We start from the raw sequence: 25,572 nt of genomic DNA on the forward strand, positions 1-25,572 counted from the left end.
AGCCAACCACCAAGAAACGCACTAAAAACCCTAGTCTAAAATCGTAGGCTAAAGGCCAGACTCAACACAAAAAAAGGAGAAACACTTAGACCAAGCGATAAAAACCCTCCCTGCAAGCAATAAAACTCAAAACTAAATCTGCCATTGCAACGTCATCTGATAAAAGTGCAGGAAGCGTATCAGGCAGCGCAAACGTCTGCGTGAGCACAGTTAAAAGCGGGCAGTCCAACAAGATGTGGACCACCGTCAAAGCTGACCCGCAGCGACATAAAGGTGGGACCTCGCAGCGCAATAAATAGCTGTGTCTTATCCAGGTGTGGTCAATGCGCAGCCAGCAGAGAACAATGGAGTCCTTGCGAGAGACTTGCAAGGAGGAGCGCCACACACCGGTGGCCTCCTTGATGCCCCAAAGTTTGTTGGGTGAAGGAAGGGTGAGCCACTCTTCTGCCGCAAAACTGACCTGAGGTCATTCTCTGAAAGGCCAATCTCCAAGGCTGGTGCACCGACAGCCTGTTTGGCTAGAGTGTCAACACGTTAATTTCCCGGGTGCCGACATGACCCGGGGTCCACACAAAGACCACAGAGCGGCCACAACGGGCAAGAGTATGGAGGAACTCCTGGATAGCCATCACCAGATGAGAGTGAGGGAAACACTGGTCGATGGCTCGTAAACTGCTCAGGGAGTCACTACAGATAATGAAGGACTCACCTGCACAGGTGCGGATATACTCTAGGGCGCGAGAGATGGCGACCAGCTCGGCACTGAAAACACTGCAGCCAGCCGGAAAGAAGTATTGTTCATAGTGATCCCATAGAGTAAGAGCATAACCGACACGATCAGCAACCATCAAACCGTCAGTATAGACATCAGGGCCTTGAAACGCGCCAAGGATTGAAAGAAAGCGGCGGCAGAGGGCCTCAGGAGGGACTATGTCCTTCGGGGCCCTGTGCCAAATCGAGCTGAAGGCATGGGCGGGGCACACACCACGGGGGTATACGCAGAGGGGCCCGGAAAAGAGGTGGAAGGGGGAAAACCTCAAGCCCAGAGAGGAGAGCTCTGACACGAACCGCGACCGTACATCCTGACCAGGGCCGCCGTTCCAGAAGATGGATGACCGACTGAGGGAACAGGAGATGATAATTGGGATGCCTGGGCAAGCTACAAACATGTGTAGCATAAGTGGCCAGCAATCGTTGGCGCCAGAACTGCAATGGAGGGACACCTGCTTCCATAAGTATGCTGTTGACAGGGCTTGTCCGGAAAGCTCCAGTGGCGAGTCAGATCCTGCTGTGAAGGATGGGGTCAAAGCAACTGCAATGCGGAAGGTGCTGCCGAACCATAAGCCAGGCTCCCATAATATAGACGGGACTACATTAACACCTGGTACAGCCGTAGAAGGGTAGACCGAGCGGCACCCCAGCTGGTGTGACTCATCGTATACCTTCGGCATGTCAAAAAAGACGGCGACCAGATACTGATGGCGGGCAAAGGCCGTACGGATGGCAGACTCCAGGCACACCAGATTATCGGCGGCAGAGCGGCCCTTACTGAACCCACACTGAGACAGAGCCAGGTAGGCCCCGAGACTCAAGTAGCCAACTCAACCTCCGGCTCATCATGCATTCGAGCATCTTGCAAAGAACGTTGGTGAGGCTAATGGGGCGGTAGCTGTCCACTTCCAGTGGGTTCTTCCAGGTTTCAACACGGGGATTACGATGCTTTCCCGCCATTGCAACGGGAACTCACCCTCAACCAAGACACGGTTGAAAACGTCTAGGAGGCGTCGCTGGCAGTCCACCGAGAGGTGTTTGAGCATCTGACAGTGGATGCCATCAGGCCCGGGAGCTGTAACAGGGCAAGCGGCTAGGGCACTTTGGAATTCCCACTCACTGAACGGAAAACTGTATGATTCAGGGTGGCGCATGTGAAAGGAAAGGCCCTGACGTTCCAACTGCTCATTCAGGGAGCGGAAGGCCAGTGGGTAATTCGTAGAAGCGGAACTCTGAGCAAAATGCTCCGCTAAGCAGTTTGCAACTGTGTCGAAGTCAGTACAGACTGCTCCATTCAGTGAAAGTGCAGGTACGTTGACGGGGGTCTGATAGCAATAGAGTCGCCTAATCTTGGCCCAAACCTGCTGTGGAGATGTACGGAGGCCAATGATGGAGACATACCTTTCCCAGCACGCATGCTTGCATTGGCGTATGAGACGGCGGCCTCGCGCACAGAGCCATTTAAAGGCAATGAGGTATGCCAATGAGTGATGTCGCTTGTGACACTGGAGTGTCCGCCAGTGATCTCTAATCGCCTCAGCGATCTCGGGCGACCACCAAGGCACTGTCCTCTGCCGAGTGGACCCAGAAAAACAGGGAATGGCAGATTCTGCGGCAGTAATGATGCCGGTGGTTACCGAGTGAACCACCACATCAATGGCGTCATTGGAAAGAAGCTGAATAGTGGCAATGGAGGTGAATGAGTCCCAGTCAGCCATATTCATAGCCTGTCTGCAGGGGCGCCCAGAAGAGTGACGCTGTGGCAGTGACAGAAAGTGGTCACTACCACACAAGTCGTCATGCACACTCCTCTGGACAGATGGTAATAGGCTAGGGCTGCAGATCGAAAGGTCGATGGTGAGTATGTGCCATGTGCCGCACTGAAATGTGTGAAGGCACCAGTATTTAAAAGAAAAAGGTCGAGAGTGCCAATACTTGCTTAATGATGCTGCCTCGGCCTGTTGCCACTGCCCCACTCCACAGAGGCTTATCGGCGTTGAAGTCGCCCAGTAACAGAAAAGGTGGCGGCAATTGGGCTATCAGCGCAGCCATGACATGCTGCAGGACATCGCCATTCGGCGGAAGATAGATACTGCCGACAGTAACAGCCTGAGGCGTCGACACCTGAACAGCGACAGCCTCTAAAGGTGTTTGTAGAGCGACAGACTCTCTGTACAGAGAGTGAAGGACGTAGATGCAGACGCCGCCTGATACCCTCCATGAGCTGCCCGGTTCTTATAATAACCCCGATAGCCATGGAGGGCGGGGGTTTGCATCACCGGAAACCAAGTTTCCTGAAGAGCAATGCAGAGGAAAGGGTGAAGGCTGAGAAGTTGTCAGAGCTCAGCAAGAAGGTGGAAAAAACCGCTGCAGTTCCACTGGAGGATGATATTGTCCATGGCCGAGAAAGGCATGAAGGGTCTGAGGAGGCAGATTACGTCGCTGGGTCACCTGCTGCCACCGACTGAGTACCGACGGGAGCAACATCCATCATGTCTGAGGGACCGGCGAGCCAGAGTCTCCACTGCATCCTCAGATGCAGAGCTTGTAGGGAGTGGTGGAGTGGGTGCCACCACAATTTCCTTTTGGCCTTAGGCGTCTTCGATTTGGATTTCTCACTCTGTTCCTTCGGTTGTCCTTGCTGGGAGGGCTTCTTTGATTCAGTCTCCAGGACTGAACAGGACCATGAAGCCCTACGACCAGCTACCTGGGGCTTCTTCAGCCCCTGGGGGGGGGGGGGGTGTCTGGTTTGCCACTTGTAGGAAGGTGGGAAGGGAGTGACCCAATGGATCCCTTCCTAGCGAGAGAAGCCGAAGAAGACTTACGCTTCTCGAGCTTAGAAGCGGGGACTTGTGTCCCCGATGATTCGAGGGGGGGGGGGGGGGGGGGGAGGGTGCTGCTCCTGAGGTTGGTGGTGCGGGAGCAACAGGGAGGTAAAGTGCCCCCCATCATCAAGGGGGCATGTGTGCTCCTTCAGCTCTGAGAGCTCACTGTATGTGGCGCAATGGATGGAGCTGTAACAGGAGTGACAGTGGCGACATAAGATGACGTCATGCGCACGGGATGAAGCCATTACAATTTCCGCCTCACTGTAGGTCAGTCAGTCCAGGGTCTTGTATTCCATTATTTTCCGTTCCTTCTGTAGAATCTTACAGTCTGGCGAGCAAGGAGAATGGTGCTCTCCGCAGTTGACATATATGGGAGGCGGGGCACATGAAGTATCGGGATGGGTTGGACGACCACAATAGTGACATATGAGGCTGGAAGCACAGCAGGAAGACATATGGCTGAACTTCCAACACTTGAAGCACCACATCAGGGGAGGGATATATGGCTTGACATCACAGCGGTAGACCATCACCTTCACCTTCTCGGGTAATGTGTCACCCTCGAAGGCCAAGATAAAGGCACTGGTGGCAAACTGATTATCCCTCAGACCCCGGTGGACGCGCTGGACGAAATGGACACCTCGTTGCTCTAAGTTGGTGCGCAGCTCGTCATCGGACTGTAAAAGACGTTCCCTGTGGAAGATAATGCCCTGTACCATATTTAAGCTTTTGTGGGGCGTGATAGTAACAGAAACATCCCCCAGCTCCTTACAAGCGAGTAATGCCTGTGACTGGGCAGAGGGTGCTGTTTTTATCCAGACTGACCCACACCGCATTTTTGACAAGCCCTCCTAGTCCCCGAAATTGTCCTCTAAATGCTCTACAAAGGACTGAGGCTTCATGGACATAAAGTATTCCCCATCAGCTATTGTACAGGCTAGATACTGGGGCGAATACGTCTCGTTGTCATTCATAGCCTTTTGTTCCTCCCATGGTGTGGCCAGGGAGGGGAACGATTTGGGGTCACACGTTTGCATTAAAGTGAGCCCTTGAATGCTTAGAGACTGCTGATGGTTGGCTCAAAAATGGCTCTGAGCACTATAGGACTTAACATCTGAGGTCATCAGTCCCCTAGACTTAGAACTACTTAAACCTTACTAACCTAAGGACATCACACACATCCATACCCGAGGCAGGATTCGAATGTGCAACCATAGTGGTCACGCAGTTCCAGACTGAAGCGTCTAGAACCGTCGGCCACACCGGCCGGCTGCTGGTGGTTGGCCACCAGCAAGAGAAGATGTGCCACACTTCATTGTGTGTCATCCACCCTGATGCAACCTACTACGACCAAGGGCCCTCCCCACGGGTGCCACCCAGCCACAGCAAGGGCCACCTGGCAGGATGGCCATTGCCGGAAGTCCCGATGCCCCAGGGAGATAGGGATCTACTCCTTGGCATACGTGGGGAGTTAATGGCACAGGCATCAGTAGAGCCATCCCTGTGTTGTCAGGGGGCTACAACAACCAACAGGGTACATGGTGGCCCCACCACAATGGACTGGCTACCATGCTGGATATTAGGTGGCAAGTGGTCCATGGTAGTCGTCAGCGCAGAAAGCGACACTGCAGAGTGCGTGGCGGAAATCCCACCCAGCAATGTATCCTCGCCCAAGAGATGGAGAGTGAGCAGGACTGCAACAGCAATTGAGCAGTTCATACCTCATAAATTGCTAAGAGATGGAACTGATCCGCCATGGCACACAAAAGAGGTCCGAACGCTGTTGCAGAGGCAACGGAAAAAGCATGCTAAGTTCAGAAGAACGCGAAATCCCGAAGATTGGCTAAAATTTACAGAAGCGCGAAATTTGGCACGGACTTCAATGGGAGATGCCTTTAATAGATTCCACAACGAAACATTGTCTCGAAATTTGGTAGAAAGTCCGAAGAAATTCTGGTCGTATGTAAAGTACACAAGCGGCAAGACGCAGTCAATACCTTCGCTGCGCAGTGCCGATGGTACTGTTACCGACGACTGTGCCGCTAAAGCGGAGTTATTGAACGCAGTTTTCCGAAATTCTTTCACCAGAGAAGACGAATGGAATATTCCAGAATTTGAAACACAAACAGCTGCTAGCATGAGTTTCTTAGAAGTAGATACCTTAGGGGTTGCGAAGCAACTCAAATCGCTTGATACGGGCAAGTCTTCAGGTCCAGATTGTACACCGATTAGGTTCCTTTCAGATTACGCTGTTACAATAGCTCCCTACTTAGCAATCATATACAACCGCTCGCTCATCGATGGATCTGTACCTACAGATTGGAAAATTGCGCAGGTCGTTGGTTGGTTGTTTTGGGGGAAGAGACCAAACTGCGAGGTCATCGGTCTCATCGGATTAGGGAAGGACGGGGAAGGAAGTCGGCCGTGCCCTTGCAAAGGAACCATCCCGGCATTTGCCTGGAGCGATTTAGGGAAATCACGGAAAACCTAAATCAGGACGGCCGGACGCGGGATTGAACCGTCGTCCTCCCGAATGCGAGTCCAGTGTGCTAACCACTGCGCCACCTCGCTCGGTGCACAGGTCGCACCAGTGTTTAAGAAGGGTAGTAGGAGTAATCCATCGAATTACAGACCTATAACATTGACGTCGGTTTGCAGTAGGATTTTGGAGCACATACTGTATTCAAACATTATGAATCACCTCGAAGGGAACGATCTATTGATACGTAATCAGCATGGTTTCAGAAAACATCGTTCTTGTGCAACGCAGCTAGCTCTTTATTCGCACGAAGTAATGGCCGCTATCGACAGGGGATCTCAAGTTGATTCCGTATTTCTAGATTTCCGGAAAGCTTTTGACACCGTTCCTCACAAGCGACTTCTAATCAAGCTGCGGGTCTATGGGGTATCGTCTCAGTTGTGCGACTGGATTCGTGATTTCCTGTCAGAAAGGTCGCAGTTCGTAGTAACAGACGGCAAATCATCGAGTCAAACTGAAGTGATATCAGGTGTTCCCCAGGGAAGCGTCCTGGGACCTCTGCTGTTCCTGATCTATATAAATGACCTGGGTGACAATCTGAACAGTTCTCTTAGGTTGTTCGCAGAGGATGCTGTAATTTACCGTCTAGTAAGGTCATCCGAAGACCAGTATCAGTTGCAAAGCGATTTAGAAAAGATTGCTGTATGGTGTGGCAGGTGGCAGTTGACGCTAAGTAACAAAAAGTGTGAGGTATCCACATGAGTTCCAAAAGAAATCCGTTGGAATTCGATTACTCGATAAATAGTACAATTCTCGAGGCTGTCAATTCAACTAAGTACCTGGGTGTAAAAATTGCGAACAACTTCAGTTGGAAAGACCACATACATAATATTGTGGGGAAGGCGAGCCAAAGGTTGCGTTTCATTGGCAGGACACTTTAGAAGATGCAACAAGTCTACTAAAGAGACAGCTTACTCTACACTCGTCCTCTGTTAGAATATTGCTGCGCGGTGTGGGATCCTTACCAGGTGGGATTGACGGAGGACATCGAAAGGGTGCAAAAAAGGGCAGCTCGTTTTGTATTATCACGTAATAGCGGAGAGAGTGTAGCAGATATGATACGCGAGTTGGGATGGAAGTCATTAAAGCAAAGACGTTTTTCGTCGCGGCGAGATCTATTTACGAAATTTCAGTCGCCAACTTTCTCTTCCGAATGCGAAAATATTTTGTTGAGCCCATCCTACATAGGTAGGAATGATCATCAAAATAAAATAAGAGAAATCAGAGCTCGAACAGAAAGGTTTAGGTGTTCGTTTTTCCCGCGAGCTGTTCTGGAGTGCAATGGTAGGGAGATAGTATGATTGTGGTTCGATGAACCCTCTGCCAAGCACTTAAATGTGAATTGCAGAGTAATGATGTAGATGTAGACTGCAGTGCAATGACAAATAAGCTGGCTAAAGGTCTCAACGCACGATGGACACAATGCACCAAGTAAGGCGCCCTTCCCCAGTTGGCTCGCTCTTTGGAATACTTTTGAAATATGGTGGTCAAACCCAAGAGGGAACAATCACATAAGGGCCGAAACGTTTGAGACTCCTTTTAGTCGCGTCTTACGACAGGCAGAAATATCGCGGGGGGGGGGGGGGGGGGGGGGGGGACGGAAGCGAGAACAGTAACTTCGGCAGCTTCGTCTGTGCGAGTGCTACGACGATTGCGTTATCGTGGATTGAAACTTCCCGTTTCCTGAAGCGTCGCAACAAGACGAGAAAACATCCGTCGGGAAGGTGGGTTCTTGTCAGGATATCGCTCTCTGTACAGTTCCGCTGCCTGCGTAACATTTCCCCTACCTTCAGCAAGAACAATAAAAGAAAAGTTATGTCGATGCAGTTTATAGGAGGTATGCCTACTCTACGCAACAGTATTTAAAAGGACTAAACTACTGTACTAAATGTACCCGTAGATAAGAAAACAGTATTGCAATTTCTGTAATATGCACTAGATGTGTAGCATTTCTACCTTCTCTTCATTGGTGTACATTCTACTCACACAACTCTTCAATTGACGATCGCTGACAGAATGACGGGTGCGCGTTCTACTTCTGTTTACATTTGTCCTCTGTCAACGTCAGCACGTGGATGTGTTCCATTACCCCGAGCACCTGCACTAAGCGCTGGGAGCGTCAACGTCAATGTTGTGTTATGTAATTAATAACGTTGTGTTTCAGTGAATGGTACACTGTGAGACATTTTCGAATAGGTCTTTAGGAGAGGAAATGAAGTACCGAATAAAAAATACAGGGTGCCATTTAAAAAAGTCATACCGCTGTTCATATCTTTGTAAAAAACAAAGCTACAATGAAGACAATCATGCTGATTGATTCCCCCCGACGGCTAAAGAACATTTGCTTCAAACATTTTGTAATTTGCATCTGGACGAACAGTTATTTAGCGTCGTCAAGTTAAATGGGTCACCCTGTATGTAAATAAGTAACACTGTGAACGGCCCATAAGTAGTGAGCGGAAATCACGACTAAAATAAAAGAAGACTAGGGACATTAAAAGTTTGAATCCAGTCTCAAGTCGTACTCAGATATTTGATAGTTAAGGTGACTGCTCACAATAAGCAATAAATCCAGGTACAAACACTGGTGTGGGGCATAATTTCATCTGTCACAATATATTCATTACTTTGCAGGAAGTTAAGTATTTTTAAACGGTTTTCACTCATATTATTCCATGTCGTTGCATCTTCATTTGCTTCATCCCCACTGAGTCTATTCTGTATTTCTCTGGAGTCACAACCAAATATGTACTAAACTCACATAATTTGCTATATTTTATCTCAAACCAAAACTCATTGCTGTGACAAAAATGCCTCGTACCACGTTATTTTAGTAACTTCTACTAACTTCATTATTCAAAATCCAAAACAGAGGCTGCTTTGATAGACTGACTGATTAATAGAGTATAGGACCAAACGGCGAGGTCACCAGTCCCAGATTCCAAAGGGGGTCACATAAGAAAGAGAGTCTGTTAAAAGTGAACAGATTCAGTCAGAGGAGTCAAATTATAAAAGAATGAACATTAAACACACACAGTGTAAGCATAAAAGGTGAGACCAAATCTAAAAACTGGAAAAACGGGGTGGGAGGCGTTCATGGGGTCACAGACTGTGAAGACTGCAAAAGGAGTCCCAATCACAACCAACCAACCCCTGCTCCAAGACGAAAGGAGAACCTTATATCTGGAAATAAAAACCACTTTCACAGAGGAAACCAAGGACCAGGTCTACCATCCGTGGATCGTCCGCTAATATTAAATTTAAGGAAGCAGGAACACTATACTTAGCACGAAGGGTCGAAAGAAGGGGACATGCCACCAATATAAGAAATATCGTCAGTCTGGCGCCACAACCACATTGCGGGGGTGGGTTGTTATGTAGGAGGAAACAATGGGTGAGCTGGGTATGGCCAGTGCATAAACGACGTAAAACAGTTGACTCCTTCTGAGAGGGGTGGAAAGAAGTGCCCTAAACTGCAGTATACTCCTCCCTGATTGTGCGGAGTTTATTACTATGAGCAGTAGCGTTCCAGATGGCATTCCACTGTTGGGCAAAGAGAGATTTGACATAGATCTGCATATCTGCAGCTGGAATCGTGAAAGGAAAAGGGGGCAAGTATCCGCTTCTCTAGCCAAACAGTCAGCCAGTTCATTCCCTGGGATTCCCACATGACTTGGGACCCAGAGGAAGACTACTGAACAGGCGGCATGCTAAAGGGCAAGGTCATGGATGGCAGTGACCAAGGGGTGACGAGAGTAGCATCGATCAATACCCTGAAGGCTGCTCATGGGGTCTGGACAAATTAAAACACTATGGAGGGAAGTCTGAGAAACAAAAAGGAGGGCCCTGTAAGGGGCTAGAAGCTCTGCTGTAAATACACTACATGATCCTGGCAACAAATTGTGCTCGAAGCTGGTACGAGATGTCAAAGCGTATCCCACCTTATCAGTAGTCTTAGAAACATCAGTGTAAAGGATGGTGGCACCCTGGAACTCTGAAAGGATGGCACATACACGACGCTGGTAAACCATAGGGGCAACAGCCTTGGGACCCTGGAAGAGAGCGGTCCTAATCTGTGGTCTAGGCACCATCCAAGGGGGGGTACGGGAGGAAAGACATGGGGCACAGTCCAGTGAGTGGAGATGGAGATCCCAGCAGAGGGTAGCGAGACGCATACCAGCTGGAAATCCCACAGGTGGGTGGGTGTTAGGAGGAAGACATCCCCCATTGTCGAAGAGCACAGGGATGGTCAGGGAATTAGCAATTGGCGACTGCATAAGAAACGAGGATTTGGCTCCGTCGGATGTGTAGCGGGGGAATCCCTTCTTCTGTGAGGAGACTATCAACAGGACTCGTACGAAAGGCACCAATAGCTAGATTTACCCCACATTGATGGACAGGGTCAAGGAGTTTCAAAGTGGAACGAGCGGCTGAGCCATAAACCTGACTATCATAATCGAGTCTGGACAAGACCAGAGCACAGTAAAGATGGAGAAGAGTAGAACGGTCTGCACCCCAAGATGTGTGGGCCAGGAGGCAGAGAGCATTAAGCTTCCACAAGCATGTAGTCTTTAGGTGTCGACTGTGGGACAGCCATGACAGCTTGTTATCAAAAATAAGGGTCAAGAAGCGGGACTGTGTTGCAACATCAAGGATCTGGTTGCCTAAATAAAGCTCTGGATCAGGGTGTACTGTGGGTCGATGACAAAAATGCATAACCCGCGTTATGGTTGAGGAAAACTGGAAGCCATGGGCAGTGGCCCACGCCGGGGTAACCAGAGGCCCAACAGATGTCACAAGCCCATTTATGGCAATAAGGAAGATCGTGACACTTATCACAGAACCCTGTGGGATACCATTCTCTTGAATCTGAGGGGTGCTGAGTGAAGTGCCAACTCGAACCCGGAAGAGCCGGTAAGATAAAAACTCGCGGATAAAAATTGGAAGGGGACCACGGAAGTCCCAGTCATGGAGGGTAACTAAAATGTGATGGCGCCAAGCCATGTCATACACCTTATGTAGGTCAAATAACACTGCGACAAGGTTCCGGTGGTGAGTAAAAGCCTGTCAGATGGCCGATTCCAATCGGAGTAAATGGTTAGTCGGAGATCGCCCTGCCCAGAAGCCACACTGATATAGTGACAAAAGGCACCGAGATTCGAGTACCCAACATCATCTGGAGTTGACCATGCTTTCAAGCAGTTTACAAAACACATTTGTAAGGGTAATGGAGTGGCAGCTGTCGAGAGACGTTGGTATTTTCCTGGGCTTAAGGATGGGGATAACTATACTGTCTTTGTGATGGAAAAGCACCCGTGAGCCAGATGTGATTGAAGACTGTGAGGAGCTGTTGCCTCTGGGGAAAGTCTAAGTGTTGAATCATCTGATTGTGAATGTTGTCTGGCCCTGTGGCTGTCTCTCGTGAAGAGCTAACAGCCTGCACCAATTCCCATTCAGTGAAAGCAGCATTGTAGGGCTCAACGTGGAGCAGGATGAAATGGAGGGGGGGGGGGGTCTGCTCAACTCTGCGTTTCTGCTGGAGAAAGGCAGGAGGATAGGAAGCGGATGATGATGCCATCACAAAGTGTGTCGCAAGGTATTCTGCAAGGACCAATGGATCAGTGCACAGAGCTCCTTGGATGTTCAGACCCTGGACAGTTGACTGTTGCTGGTGGCCTAGAACGCTACAGGCCTTCGACCAAACCTGTGATAAAGAGGCAAATGTCCCCAGGGAGGAAACATAGCGTTCCCAGCATTCCTTTTTACTCCACTTAATAATGTAACGAGCCTTAGCACGAAGATGCGTAAAAGTGAGGAGGTTGGTCTGGGAGGGATGTCGCTTAAATCACTGCAGCGCCTGCGACGTCTTTGGTCCACCACGATACAGGTCGATGGCGAGGTGGCCCTGTGGATAGGGGGACAGAAGTGCCAGCAGCATGAAGAAGAGTGGCAGAGATGCCTTGCACAACTACATCAATGGAATTCGAGAGGGAGGTGTCAAAGTGGACAGTAGACACGTAGAAAGGCCAATTGGCCCTGCGGAATGCCCAACGTGAGGTCCTGTCTGCCTGATTGCAGCAAGGGAATGACAGTGTCACTGGGAAATGGTCACTGTCACAAAAGTCGTCATGGGATGACCAATGTAGGGAAGCCACGAGGGCGGGGGAGGAGATCGCGAGATCAATAGCACAGAAGGCGGCATGAGCAGCAGTGAAGTGGGTAGGGGAACCATTGTTGAGGAGACACAAATCGGAGTCCATGATAAGTTGGTCGATTAGGATACCCGAGCCGTTGATGTAGCACTCCCCCACAGTGGATGGTGGGCATTGAAATAAGTAAGGAGGAGAAACTAGGGCGGGAATTGCTGAAGTAAGATAGATAGTGCAACATAAGCAAGTGGCCTAGCTGAAGGGAGGTAGACATTGCAAATGGTGATTGCCGGAGTCATTTGCACCCTAACCACTATCACTTCTAAGGTGGTATGTAGGGAGATCCAATCACTAAGGACATCGAAGTGAATTTAAGTGCAGACCCCACCAGATGCTATCCCAGGGTCAGCATGGTTCCAACAGAATGCCTGATAAGTATGTAAAGTGGAGAGTGGTAGTCACGGAAATGTGTTTCTTGGAGAACAAGACAGAACACAGAATAAGGGGAGACAAGACGTTGCATTGCCAGTAGGTGACAATAGTAGCCAGTGCAGTTCCACTGGATGATCGTGTGGCGTGAGTCCAAAGTAGGCATGAAGGAGCCGAGGAGGAGGTCAGGTTACTTGGTCAGTAGTTCTCACCGACAAGGATGGCGGTGACATCCGTAAATAAGATGTCAGACTCAGGTTGCGAGAGGGGAGTTGGCACCTCTGGGGGCACCGGAGACGCCTTCTCTTGGGACTTATGTTTCTTTATCTCTTTCTTTTTCTGAGGTGGAGGAGGACAGGACAAAAGGGGAGTACAGGCGTCTGCAAGATCGGGAACAAAAAGAGAGTGGGCGACCTTGCGGCCCACAGATAGTGCACCTCATGGCCAAGTGGTGTTAACAGTCTTCTCGCCTGAGAGACACCGGGGAGAGGGTTCTCTGGAGGGTGCGCGATCACCGGCATATGCCGAAGAAGGGGGGCACTTCTTTGTCCTTGGTGGGGGGGGGGGGCGACTCCTTGACAAGAGGTCGTGGAAATGGGAGGGGAGAGTGGGGTGGGGCTGGGGTAAGGATGAGGGAGTAGGAGGAGGAGGAGAAAAGGAAGAAACTGAGGCAAAAGTTGAAGATAGTGTCAGCACATGGAGTCTCTCATACTTTTGGCGAACCTCATTGTAAGACAGGCGATCCAGGGACTTATATTCCTGTATCTTCTTTCTCTCTTGTAAGCCAGGCAATCCGGTGAGCAAGAGGACTGGCTGTCAGCACAATTAAAATACACAGGAGGCAGAACACAAGGGGTTCCCCCCTGGATGGGGTGGCCACAGTCACCACACAAAGGGTACGCCATACAGCGGGAAGACATATGCCCAAAACGCAAACACCAAAAGCACCGCATAGGTGGAAGGATGTACAGCTTCACGTCACATCTGTAGCACATAACCTTGACCTTCTCTGGGAGGGTATCCACCTCGAAAGCCAGGATGTAGGCGCCAGTATCGGTGTGGTTGTCTCTGCGACCCTTCTGCACACGTCGAACAATATGAACACCACGCCGCTCCAGATTAGCCTGGAGTTCATCAGTTTGAAGGGTGAGGTCCCTATGAAAAATGATTCCCTGGACCTTATTCAGAGATTTCTGAGGAGTGATAGACACCGGGACGTTGCTAAGACGATCACAGGCACGAAGAGCTGCGGATTGGGTGGCAGAAGAAGCTTTGATCAACAGGGAGCCCGACCGCATCTTACTAATAGGCTCCACTTCACCAGACTTGTCCTCGATATTTTCCACGAAAAACAATGGCTTTGTGGCAGTAAATGTGTCCCCATCCGTCCTAGTACAGATGAGGTAACAGGGGAAAGGTTTCAGCCCAAGACAGCGAGCCTAGCTCTCCTCCCATAGGGTAGCCAGGGAATGGAATGTTGCCAGGTCATACGAGACAGCATTTAAGGATCCTTTACCATTCAGAGAGACGGCCATGTGAGAACGGCCAGATTATTGCAGCTTGATACGCTTCATGTGCCAAGCATCCACCCTGATACCACCCACTCCAACCAGGGACTCTGGGGCGCCACCCAGCCACAGCAAATGCTGTCGGGCACGGTGGCCATTGCCGGGAGTTCCGATGCTCCAAGAAGACAAGCAACTACTCCTTGGCATACATGGGGAGGGAACATCTCAGATATCAGTAGTGTGATCCCTGTGTTGTCAGGGGGCTCCGCCCTATGGGTACATAACAGCCCCACCACACAGACTGGCTACAGATACTGGTGACCTAGCAGGGTAGAAGGAGGTTACAGTGGGGAAGGGAGAGGGGAGAGGAATCCACACTGTAGATGCTAGGGAGGGAGTTCTTGCCCATATGGCTCACACTAAAAACAGGAAATTTTGAAGTGGAGGTCAAACCTCAAGTAGGGACCGAAATGCCAAAAGAGTGAAAGAACCGGCAAAAGGAACAAAATTGCAACCAGTACAGGAAACCTACATAAAGCAGAACACCAAGAGAGGGGAAGGAGGTAGCAACGGGGAAGGAGTGGGGATAGAGAGGGAGGGGGCAGGGAGGAATAAAAGCAGTTAGGGACTGAAGAATGAGCTGCAATAGCTCGGACCCCGTGTGTGCCACGCACGAACTCACGAAAGAACCATGAGCCCCTGTGGAAACAGGCTGCTTTGTTTGCCTTAAATGCAACTGCTGGCTCAGTGGTGTTTGGACCTTTTTCTCTACCATCTGTAAGACTTCCTTCACACAATTAGTAACAGGAATCCTAACCAACAGAATAATAGCAGGACACTTCAACTTCTTTTTCTTTAGAAATTAAAAGGTCTCGTTTAACTTACCTTCACAAATTGTATACTGTGCCTGATATCTAACCAGTGTGACCTGAACTTCACTAATCATATGAACATCTCTGTTGGATGGACTATACACATCTCGTTTAAGCGTCAGACAAAAATACCACAAACAACGTATTCTGAGCGTTATTTGCTTCTTCACTTTTCTGTCTACCTGCTTCAGCCTGTGCAGCCAACACCTACAAGAGGGGCAGTGACAGCAAGTGATGCTCAAACGGCACACTTTTTTTCACAACTTGAGGCGGTGCCTTTGGTGACGATTAAACGTGCCTCTCTTAACTTCGGAGAAGACGTAATCCCGGTCTATTTCGGTGACTTCTCAATTCCTGAAGTCGTGACGGTAAGACAGGATCTCTTTTCTTACCATACCATATCTTGAAAGTAGCCTGTTAATTATTGAGATTTCCTCTGGGACTTTTTGCTACAGCCTTTGATACATTATATTACAAAATACACTCCTGGAAATGGAAAAAAGAACACATTGACACCGGTGTGTCAGACCCATCATACTTGCTCCGGACACTGCGAGAGGGCTGTACAAGCAATGATCACACGCACGGCACAGCGGACACACCAGGAACCGCGGTGTTGGCCGTCGAATGGCGCTAGCTGCGCAGCATTTGTGCACCGCCGCCGTCAGTGTCAGCCAGTTTGTCGTGGCATACGGAGCTCCATCGCAGTCTTTAACACTGGTAGCATGCCGCGACAGCGTGGACGTGAACCGTATGTGCAGTTGACGGACTTTGAGCGAGGGCGTATAGTGGGCATGCGGGAGGCCGGGTGGACGTACCGCCGAATTGCTCAACACGTGGGGCGTGAGGTCTCCACAGTACATCGATGTTGTCGCCAGTGGTCGGCGGAAGGTGCACGTGCCCGTCGACCTGGGACCGGACCGCAGCGACGCACGGATGCACGCCAAGACCGTAGGATCCTACGCAGTGCCGTAGGGGACCGCACCGCCACTTCCCAGCAAATTAGGGACACTGTTGCTCCTGGGGTATCGGCGAGGACCATTCGCAACCGTCTCCATGAAGCTGGGCTACGGTCCCGCACACCGTTAGGCCGTCTTTCGCTCACGCCCCAACATAGTGCAGCCCGCCTCCAGTGGTGTCGCGACAGGCGTGAATGGAGGGACGAATGGAGACGTGTTGTCTTCAGCGATGAGAGTCGCTTCTGCCTTGGTGCCAATGATGGTCGTATGCGTGTTTGGCGCCGTGCAGGTGAGCGCCACAATCAGGACTGCATACGACCGAGGCACACAGGGCCAACACCCGGCATCATGGTGTGGGGAGCGATCTCCTACACTGGCCGTACACCACTGATGATCGTCGAGGGGACACTGAATAGTGCACGGTACATCCAAACCGTCATCGAACCCATCGTTCTACCATTCCTAGACCGGCAAGGGAACTTGCTGTTCCAACAGGACAATGCACGTCCGCATGTATCCCGTGCCACCCAACGTGCTCTAGAAGGTGTAAGTCAACTACCCTGGCCAGCAAGATCTCCGGATCTGTCCCCCATTGAGCATGTTTGGGACTGGATGAAGCGTCGTCTCACGCGGTCTGCACGTCCAGCACGAACGCTGGTCCAACTGAGGCGCCAGGTGGAAATGGCATGGCAAGCCGTTCCACAGGACTACATCCAGCATCTCTACGATCGTCTCCATGGGAGAATAGCAGCCTGCATTGCTGCGAAAGGTGGATATACACTGTACTAGTGCCGACATTGTGCATGCTCTGTTGCCTGTGTCTATGTGCCTGTGGTTCTGTCAGTGTGATCATGTGATGTATCTGACCCCAGGAATGTGTCAATAAAGTTTCCCCTTCCTGGGACAATGAATTCACGGTGTTCTTATTTCAATTTCCAGGAGTGTATATCAGCCCCTCTTGATCTGAAGATACTGTTCTCTCATGGGAACACTCAACACTAAACAAAAGTCTTTATACAGGAACATACTATATAATACAGCCTCGTTGTTTATATGCCTTTCATAAATACAAGACCACTGGCATAAAATGTGGGGGTATACAAGGATAACTATATGCAAACACTGCAGTTCAATATAAGTATTTTATTTAACAGTGGCGTTCAACAACAGACTGCATTGTTGTCAGATTAGCCTCCCTCTCCACCCTGTAATGTCAAGCAGCATTGCCAGATATCCCCTCTCCCTTCAAGATCACCACCTCTTCTACATCCTGAAGGTCACACCCTTGGCCACACCCTAGTTAAACCCCCTCCCGTCACAACTGCCCACTCCCATCTACTCTCTCCCCTGTCTGTGTGTGTTCAGGTGTTCTACTTAAACTATTTTGGAGCGCTATATCTGTGCACCCTTTTATATTACAATTAATCTGTAAAAAATTTCCACATGAACGTTAGAGCAGCATACACCCCCAATGCGTACATATACTAATACTAATGACCCCACAGTGCCAGATATAGGCACAGAACTACATTCCTAATTGAGCGTGTTCATATATCCAGCTATATGGAAAAGTTTATAATATATCTATGTGCAGTAAGTATTGGGAGCTTGAATTACTTTCGCTATTGACAAAGACAAGGCAGTAGTTGTAGTAGCATAGAATAGCAGAAAGGGAAACGAGAGCTGTTTAAGAGTAAAAGCATTACGCATTCCGATCTGTATGCGACTTCTGTGTGGAGTGAAAAGAACTTAACTGTTTAGTGCATTGAATACGTTGGGTTTTTGTACCTATCAAACAGCATTTGCAGAAAGCGTTACTCTTCAGCTTTCATCTCAACCAATATGCTATGGAAAATCGTCGTTTGTTAGTGGAAGCATCTGCAAAACATGCTCTGTTAGCAATAATGTGCAAAAATTGGTTTCAATGATTCAAATATAATGCTTTTGAGGTGAGTGACAAAATGGGTCCTTGTAAGAGTGTTGTACTGTGGGCTGCAGCATCCAGTTTGAACATCGAATGCTGAGAGCTACAATGCACAATTACTCAGTCTCAGTCATGCACCTAAAGACAAACATCCACAATATGCTCACATACACATGACAAAGTCATTCTGCTTCATGACAATGCCAAACCACATGCTGCAAACCAAGTGAAGGAAACCTTGAAGGGACTTCGATGGGGTGTATATCGTACCCACCTGCCATACTCATCAGACATCACCCCTTCTGTTTACCATATGTTTCGTTTCATGCAGGAGGGCCTTTCCTGAACTGTACTTCACACCTTTTAATGATCTCAAAAACTGGATCCATGAGTGGATCACTTCAAAAGAACCTGGTTTTTTTTGTAATTGTGAAATCCTTAGGGCTCCCAAAATATGGAAAATGGTTGCAGCTACCGAAAGACACCACTTTCAATAAATTATGTTGTACCATTCTATTAAAATAAACATGTTTTTGTTTTCTGTTCACCAAACAGTGAGAATTAATTCAAGTATCAAAAATGGTTCAAATGGCTCTGAGCACAATGGGACTTTACATCTGAGGTCATCAGTCCCCTAGAACTAGTTAAACCTAACTAACCTAAGGACATCACACACATCCATGTCCGAGGCAGGATTCGAACCTGCGACGTAGCGGGCGCGCGGTTCCAGACTGAAGCGCCTAGAACCACTCGGCCACAATTCAAGTATCCAATAACAATGTGTAAATCATGTTTTTTTTCTCCCTATAAAATCCTTAGCCAGCTAATATAGTTACATAGCCAATATCGTGTCTGAATAGATGAAGCACAGTCTTCAAAGTAACTTCATAATGACTGACTGGTCCTGGAATACTACAGAAAAATGATCCAGTTATGCCCTCCAATTTACAATCAATTGATCAATTATTGTATCCCACCATGCTGTGGCAAGACAAATGTTATCATGTCACTGCTTACAAATCCTGATGAATCTGCTTTGGAAATGAACATGGATTTTCAAGAACTTCGTTTCAGCCCAAAGTACCTGCTATTTCAAGAGATACTATCAGACATTGATGCTGGTAACATAAAACAACCCGTGAGGGCGATGCTGTACCATCACCTAAAAGGGTAAAGCCAAATACTGTGTATATATGACAATGTTGCTGCAGAAAACCAGGAACATGGGAGTAGATATTTGTTGTAACTTGTACAATACTACACCTTTGCTGCTATTACCATGGCATGCATCATGCAGTTTCGAGTAGTGCACTGTTCCACAGCTGCAGGTCCCCTCCAGAGGTCGCATATTGTTGTCTAATGTCTCAGTCGCTTGCAGCCAAGAGCCAGCAATGCTCTTTATATTGCCATGCACCGGCTCCAGCCGATTGTCTGTACAAATCGGCAAGTCTACACTCGTCATTTGTCTGTACTTGTTCTGTATGGTGTCACTCCATGACCTAATAGCTGTTATAATGTCAGTACGTGACCTAATAAACTGTGCATTCCTTGTAATAGTATCTTTCATTGTGTTCCAAGTCACAACACAAGTGCTCCACTATGGACCTTTTGCATGCTTCTACAGCAAAGGTAGTTATATGGCCACCTTCGACCACTTCGTGGCTCTGTTAAACAGTATAAGCTCATGCGTTTTTCAGTGCACCATCGCAGTGTTCCACCGAGCCTGTGCCAAACGACTCCACCTCCGCTTCGTCGCATTGTGGGTTTGGTAACTTATGCCTACAGCTCCACCAATACTTCGCCATCTTTCTGATAATGGACGTAGACACCAGTAACTCCTTTTTGTTATGGCCTCCTTTTCTATTAGTTAACCTCAATTTCAGGAACGGCCTCTTTTCATTGTTCTGTTAGTTGCTCTTCTCTTCAGGAATGGCCTCCCTTTTCTCGTTACATTCATTGGCCTCCTTTTCAGGATCTGGCCTTCCTCTCTTAGTTGATCTGTTTGTTAGCCTCCTTTACAGGAAAGGTCTCCCACTTCTTATTTTTATGTTCGTTGGCTTCCTTTTCAGGACCCTGCCTTCCACTCTTCACAGTATTTTCCCATATTTTCAGGACCTGGCCTTATTCTCTTAGTCTGGTGTGCCCCTTTTCAGACCATGTCTCCCCCCTCGCTTGTTGTACCGATTAGCCCACTTTCTAGAGCAAGCTTCAGTCATTCATCACTCACGCTAATATTATTCCTACTTGCATCGATTGTTTTCTCATGATATAATCTACCAGCCCCCTGCTGAGGGTTCCAATCCTTCTCCTTCTATACCCAACAGAGACGTTTGTCAGTGCACCTTTCATTCTGTGGATCCATCCTCGAATGCTGTTTTCTGCTTTCTCCGATCAAAGTGGCGAGGGAGGGGGGAAGGGTGGGCGGGGGTTACAGCACTGACGCTCTTTGTGCACACATTGGTGTATGGCAGCAAGCCCGCCGGTGAAGAGAAAGCCGTTCCAGACCCAACCAGGAAACATCGCAGTAATGGATAACTTCATTGGCAACAACAACAGGAGTACCATGCAGCTCTTCCATTTAGCCCCTCTAGCCTTGGATAATATGAGAAAGATGCGGACGCCTCCCACACTGCCGCAGGTACATCCAGCACCCACACGACTGCCTCTAGCACTGACACCTCCCTGCTGCAGGCGCTTCCTGGACCTACACAGCCACCTCCGGCACCTCTTTCTTACCTTATGCAGGCGCCTCCACACTTATCCAGGTACAACCTGCACTGATGGGAATGCCTCCCACATTGACACAGATGCCTCCTGCGTTGACCTGCCACCTACCACTTCCTGCCAGCACCTCCTACCCTCCCACTGGACACCACGGCTCCCCAGCTTACAGCACCTAATGATGACTTCAATACCAGCCAAGTTGAGCCACTGTGTTGCTAGGACATCCAATTGCCTTTCCTGGAGGGGGAGGAAATTGTGGGGCTGTGTTCCCTCCACTGCCACCGGCGCCTCAGTTGCTTGCAGCCGGGAGCCAGCAGCCCCTGACAGACAAATATTCTTTATATTACCATGCAACAGGTCCTTTCGGCAATCTATACACGTCAAAAAGTCTACATGCATCATTTCTCTGTACTTGTTCTGTATGGTGTCCCTCCATGACCTAATAAATTGTGGATGTCTTGTAACAGTGTGTTGAGTTGTATTCCAAGTCACAACAATGTTTCTTACTTGAGACAAGCATACTGAAGGATTCCAAAACAACTGATAAAAGGATAACACAAACCCTATCCCTTTCAAACAAGATAATATGAATCTGAAACACATTTATGAAGTGATTGACATGATGTTCAACTAATCAAGAAATATATGTCGAATTGCCGGAATGGAACACATTAGGGGTTTTGATACAGATAAAACATGACAACTGAATGATGGTCGATAAAGACAAACAAAACGTCCAAGACTACGACTAAAGCACATACGAAAAACAATTCCCTGACAGTACAATTAAAAGGCTCACTCAGTAAGAAATACGAAAATAATTTTTGCGGATAAAGGTAGGTAAGTACATTCATAAATAGGCACTGGCATGAGACAACATATTGCTGCATTTATTGACAAAACAATGCATGTCAAACTTAAATTTGATGCTGGAATAAATTTTTGGCAAGTTATGAATGCCACTCATTGTCCACTAACGAAAACCCAAGAGGGTCAGAATCATACATTCAGTTATCATTGTCAGCAGCTAAATGTGCCCTGAAGCAGAAAAGAATAAGGAGGAGCCTGATTAAAACATGATGGGTTCTTCTTGTACAAGGAGCGAGTAGCATTTGTAGTGAATGCAAACTTTGAATGTGTTCTCAGTCATGTGGAGCGCTGTGAAGGTGATCCAACTGCCTCACATATAACCCTCACAGAAAGGCACACACCACTTACTGCAGCATATAAGGTTGTATGTTCATATGACTCAAACAATAGTTATTTTAAATCTTATAATGGGGACAATCCAGCAAAACTGCCAGACTCTTAGCTTCTAACACCTGCAGAGCATGTCGATGAGATCTATGGCACCATTGTTTCTCTAACTACAACACAGAAATTCAATCAAAGTATGATAAATCTGTCAAGTGTCATTTTTGTGAAATGCTATTAGCAAATACTAAGAAAAACTTTGTATGAATCACTGTTATATAACCGTTAAGTGTTGCAGCACGGCTCACAATGAATGCAACTTGAACACATATCCTTGTAATCATGTTTTTCCACATTTTGAGAATGAACAATACTCACTTCACTGTCGAGTGCTTGGTTGTTAGTGTTCTACCAAGCATATAATGCTGCACTTTCTGGATTCGTTACGCTTTATGCAGCCACTGCTTCACAAACTTGCTCAAGCTACATCAGTATGATATGCATCTCTCCTCGCTGCACATCCCGATGATGCTATGTTCCAGCTCATTACTAAGACAGGAATTTTCCTGTGCAAATATCTGTATTTGGCAGAGAGGCTCTGCGAAACTGCAATACCTGATATATCTTCTTTCTCAGGAAATTTACATGCGGTGCCATCACAGATGCAGAATATGAGCATATGATGTCTGTCTGGCTGGAAATTAATATCTCCAACTTCAGGGAATATGCAGATCTGTTCAAACAGTTCTGGAATGTATTCCCTGCAACACACAGTCCGAAGCTGGTCTGCTACTAATAGTCTGCATGACAAAAACAGTAATTTGCAACATCTACATAGACACCCTGCAAGCCATCGTACAATGCGTGGCAGAGGGTACCCCGTACCACTGCTAGTAATTTCAGTTCTTGTTCCACTCGCAAATAGTGTGTGGGAAAAACGACTATCTACCTACCTCTATATGAGCCCTAATTTCTCGTACCTTATCTTCATGGTCCTTATGTGCAGTGTAGGTTGGTGGCAGTAGAATCGTTCGGCAGTCAGCTTCAAATGCTGGTTCTCTAAATTTTCTCAATAGTGTTTCTTGAAAAGAGCATTGCCTTCACTTCAGGGATTTCCATTTGAATTCCCGAAGCATCTCTGTAACACTGGCACGTTGTTCGAACCTACCGTTAACAAATCTAGCAGCATAACTCAGAACTGCTTCAATGTCTTCCTTCAGTCTGCCCTGGTATGGAAGCCAACACTCGAGCAGTACTCACGAATAGGTTACAAGTGCGTCATATATGCATTCTCCTTTACAGATGAACCACTCTTTCCTAATATTCTCCCAATAAACTGCAGTCGACCATTCACTGACTCTTCATCACCCAGCCCAAACCACTAAGGACAGAAACTTGAATTTTGGAGAGGGGGTTTATCTTATAGTGTAGATATCATTTACAAAGGAATTTTTCGAAATTCCACACCTAAGGGGTGAAAGACGGAAGGAAAGGGTTTTTAAAATACGTCACTATTAAGACAATTTCGAAGCTAGAATTACATTCAGAAAGGCCATGTTTCTACAGCCTTAATTAGTGCGAAAAGTTTAGTGGGTGTCGCAATTTGTGAACTAAATCAAAGAAATCTATTTAAGAGATGCCACGATAAATCATTTTTGTTAGAATTGCATAGAAAAAGAAATGGCTCTTTAATACATCAATTTTTCAGTAGGCCTAATGTATGTTTATAAAATTATTTTTGTTATAATTACTACCCAAACGCTCTAAGCTAGTGTTTAAATAAAACACCTAAGCACACACGGACAGCAGAGGGGGAAAGGAAGAGTCAGGAGAATTCTGGGGAAGGGGGAGAGGAAAGGTGTGACAGAGGGGGGGAGTCTGGAAATGTTGCATGGCGTCATAAAGGAGAGGGGAAGGGAAATCTAACAGCAGTGCAACTTGTTTTCGAACTGGTGGTACTCCATTGATCTCTCTCTCTCTCTCTCTCTCTCTCTCTCTCTCACACACACACACACACACACACACACACACACACACACACAACCACTGGGATGGAAATCATCATCTTGACATGTCATACTAAAATTTTTAGGGAAACTATTTTACTATTGCTGCCAAGGTGTGGAAGCAATTGATTACATAAGCTGTCTGGTTCTGTGGAGATATTTCTAACTGGACATTTATTTACTAGTCAGGGGCACTGTTAGTTTCTAGTTGTTTTGAATTAAAACGTAGGATATTACGTTCTCTTGAGGGGAGGTTATGAGTGAAGTTAGGCTGATATTTGTCAGATACAGATACTTTTGCATAGCAAACTGTTAGAAGTTTAGCAGTGTCGAAGCGATAGGTGTAAATATCTTCTTTGGCGAGAATTATTTGGATCCTAGTTGTAGGATGACGGCCACTAGTATTGCTTGTTGGAGGATTTCATTATAACGACTGCTTTATTTTGAGCATTATCTTCCGTAACTGTGACACGCACGTGTCTGCTTCAGAGCTTCGATCCAGATGCTGTGCCAATGGAAGAGACAATCAACATTGAGACAGGACCTGTGTCTGCAACAGGGGGTCAGATGCCGACAGCTACATCTTCTGAAACAACTGCTCAAGGTGGACAGGTGAGCAAATGTTTATCCACTGTTCATGTTTAAACATTAATTTCATAGAAGCGCCTTTCGTGTGTTCCACTACCTAAACACCGTGTTGAGGCGAAATTACGATCACATAAACTGCGATGATTCTACAGGTTGTTCCAAACCTGAAGTACCAGCACTTTTTATCGAAACCAGCATGGTGGACCCGTTTCCGGTAAAATTTATTTTTTTCCAGTTAAGGGCCAATTGTGTGGTAAACAACATGAAGTTTCCTGATAACTGTAGGATATGCGTCAGCTTCAGAATTTCGAATCTAAAGGTGGTACAAAATAAATAGGGTTGAACAGAGTCCACAAAACTGAAGTGGTGTTCAACCCATCAGTGCAAGGAAGATGATTTTGATGTAATCACATCGGCCCAAAGTACCAAACAACCTCTCACACAAAAAAGTTTTGTTTTTGACAGTTCTAGTTAACTTATTAGTTCTGTACCAACTTTTCATTTTGAATTGTGAAACAGACATGTTTACTCACTTACTAAAAAACTTCAGACAATTCAAGCTTCATCCTTCAATTATTCCTTATTGGTTTGCTTAAAAAGCCTTATTTTCGAAAATGCTGAGCTCTACCGATTACGAGAAATAGTGGACCGTTAGTCCTGAGACATCTGTTGTACTATCTTGTAAACAGGAAAAACGTTGTGATGAGTTAGCTCCCTTTCGGAATGCAAGCAGAAACTTTATCTGAACGACCTATTGACTGAACCTACAGACTAGTAGGAATATTACGGCATAGAACACAGTTGCCTCATTGTGTTTCCTAGCAGGTCAATAATTTCATCTTCTAGTGCAATGTGCAAGATACAAAGTGTACTTACCCAAGTCTACTGGTAGCATGCAGAACCACCCTTCCTCCCGGATGACGGGAACGACAGTGGAAGCGCTGGGCGATATATACACTGGCGTCCGAACTAAAGGAACAAACCGTTATTTCCCCGTCCTGTGTCTATTTCACAATATAATCATACAAACTGTCAATTAGACGTCCGTACGATCTTGTTTTGCACGGAAGATGGCATTCCA

The 25,572-nt window shown here is 47.5% G+C and overlaps 2 protein-coding genes across 2 annotated transcripts in view; one reads left to right on the plus strand and one right to left on the minus strand.

The window, feature by feature from the left end:
• Window positions 1–25,572, minus strand: part of LOC126471489 (polyhomeotic-proximal chromatin protein) — a 304,690-nt gene that overhangs the window by 257,532 nt on the left and 21,586 nt on the right. The window lies entirely within an intron of this gene.
• Window positions 1–25,572, plus strand: part of LOC126471376 (nucleolar and coiled-body phosphoprotein 1-like) — a 157,397-nt gene that overhangs the window by 126,259 nt on the left and 5,566 nt on the right. Inside the window, exon 21 of the mRNA XM_050099498.1 lies at window positions 24,393–24,515. Coding sequence (XP_049955455.1) covers window positions 24,393–24,515 — 123 coding nt within the window. The remainder of the gene's footprint in view (window positions 1–24,392; window positions 24,516–25,572) is intronic.

Source organism: Schistocerca serialis, chromosome 3 (genome assembly GCF_023864345.2).
Source record: "Schistocerca serialis cubense isolate TAMUIC-IGC-003099 chromosome 3, iqSchSeri2.2, whole genome shotgun sequence".
Lineage (NCBI taxonomy): Eukaryota > Metazoa > Arthropoda > Insecta > Orthoptera > Acrididae > Schistocerca > Schistocerca serialis.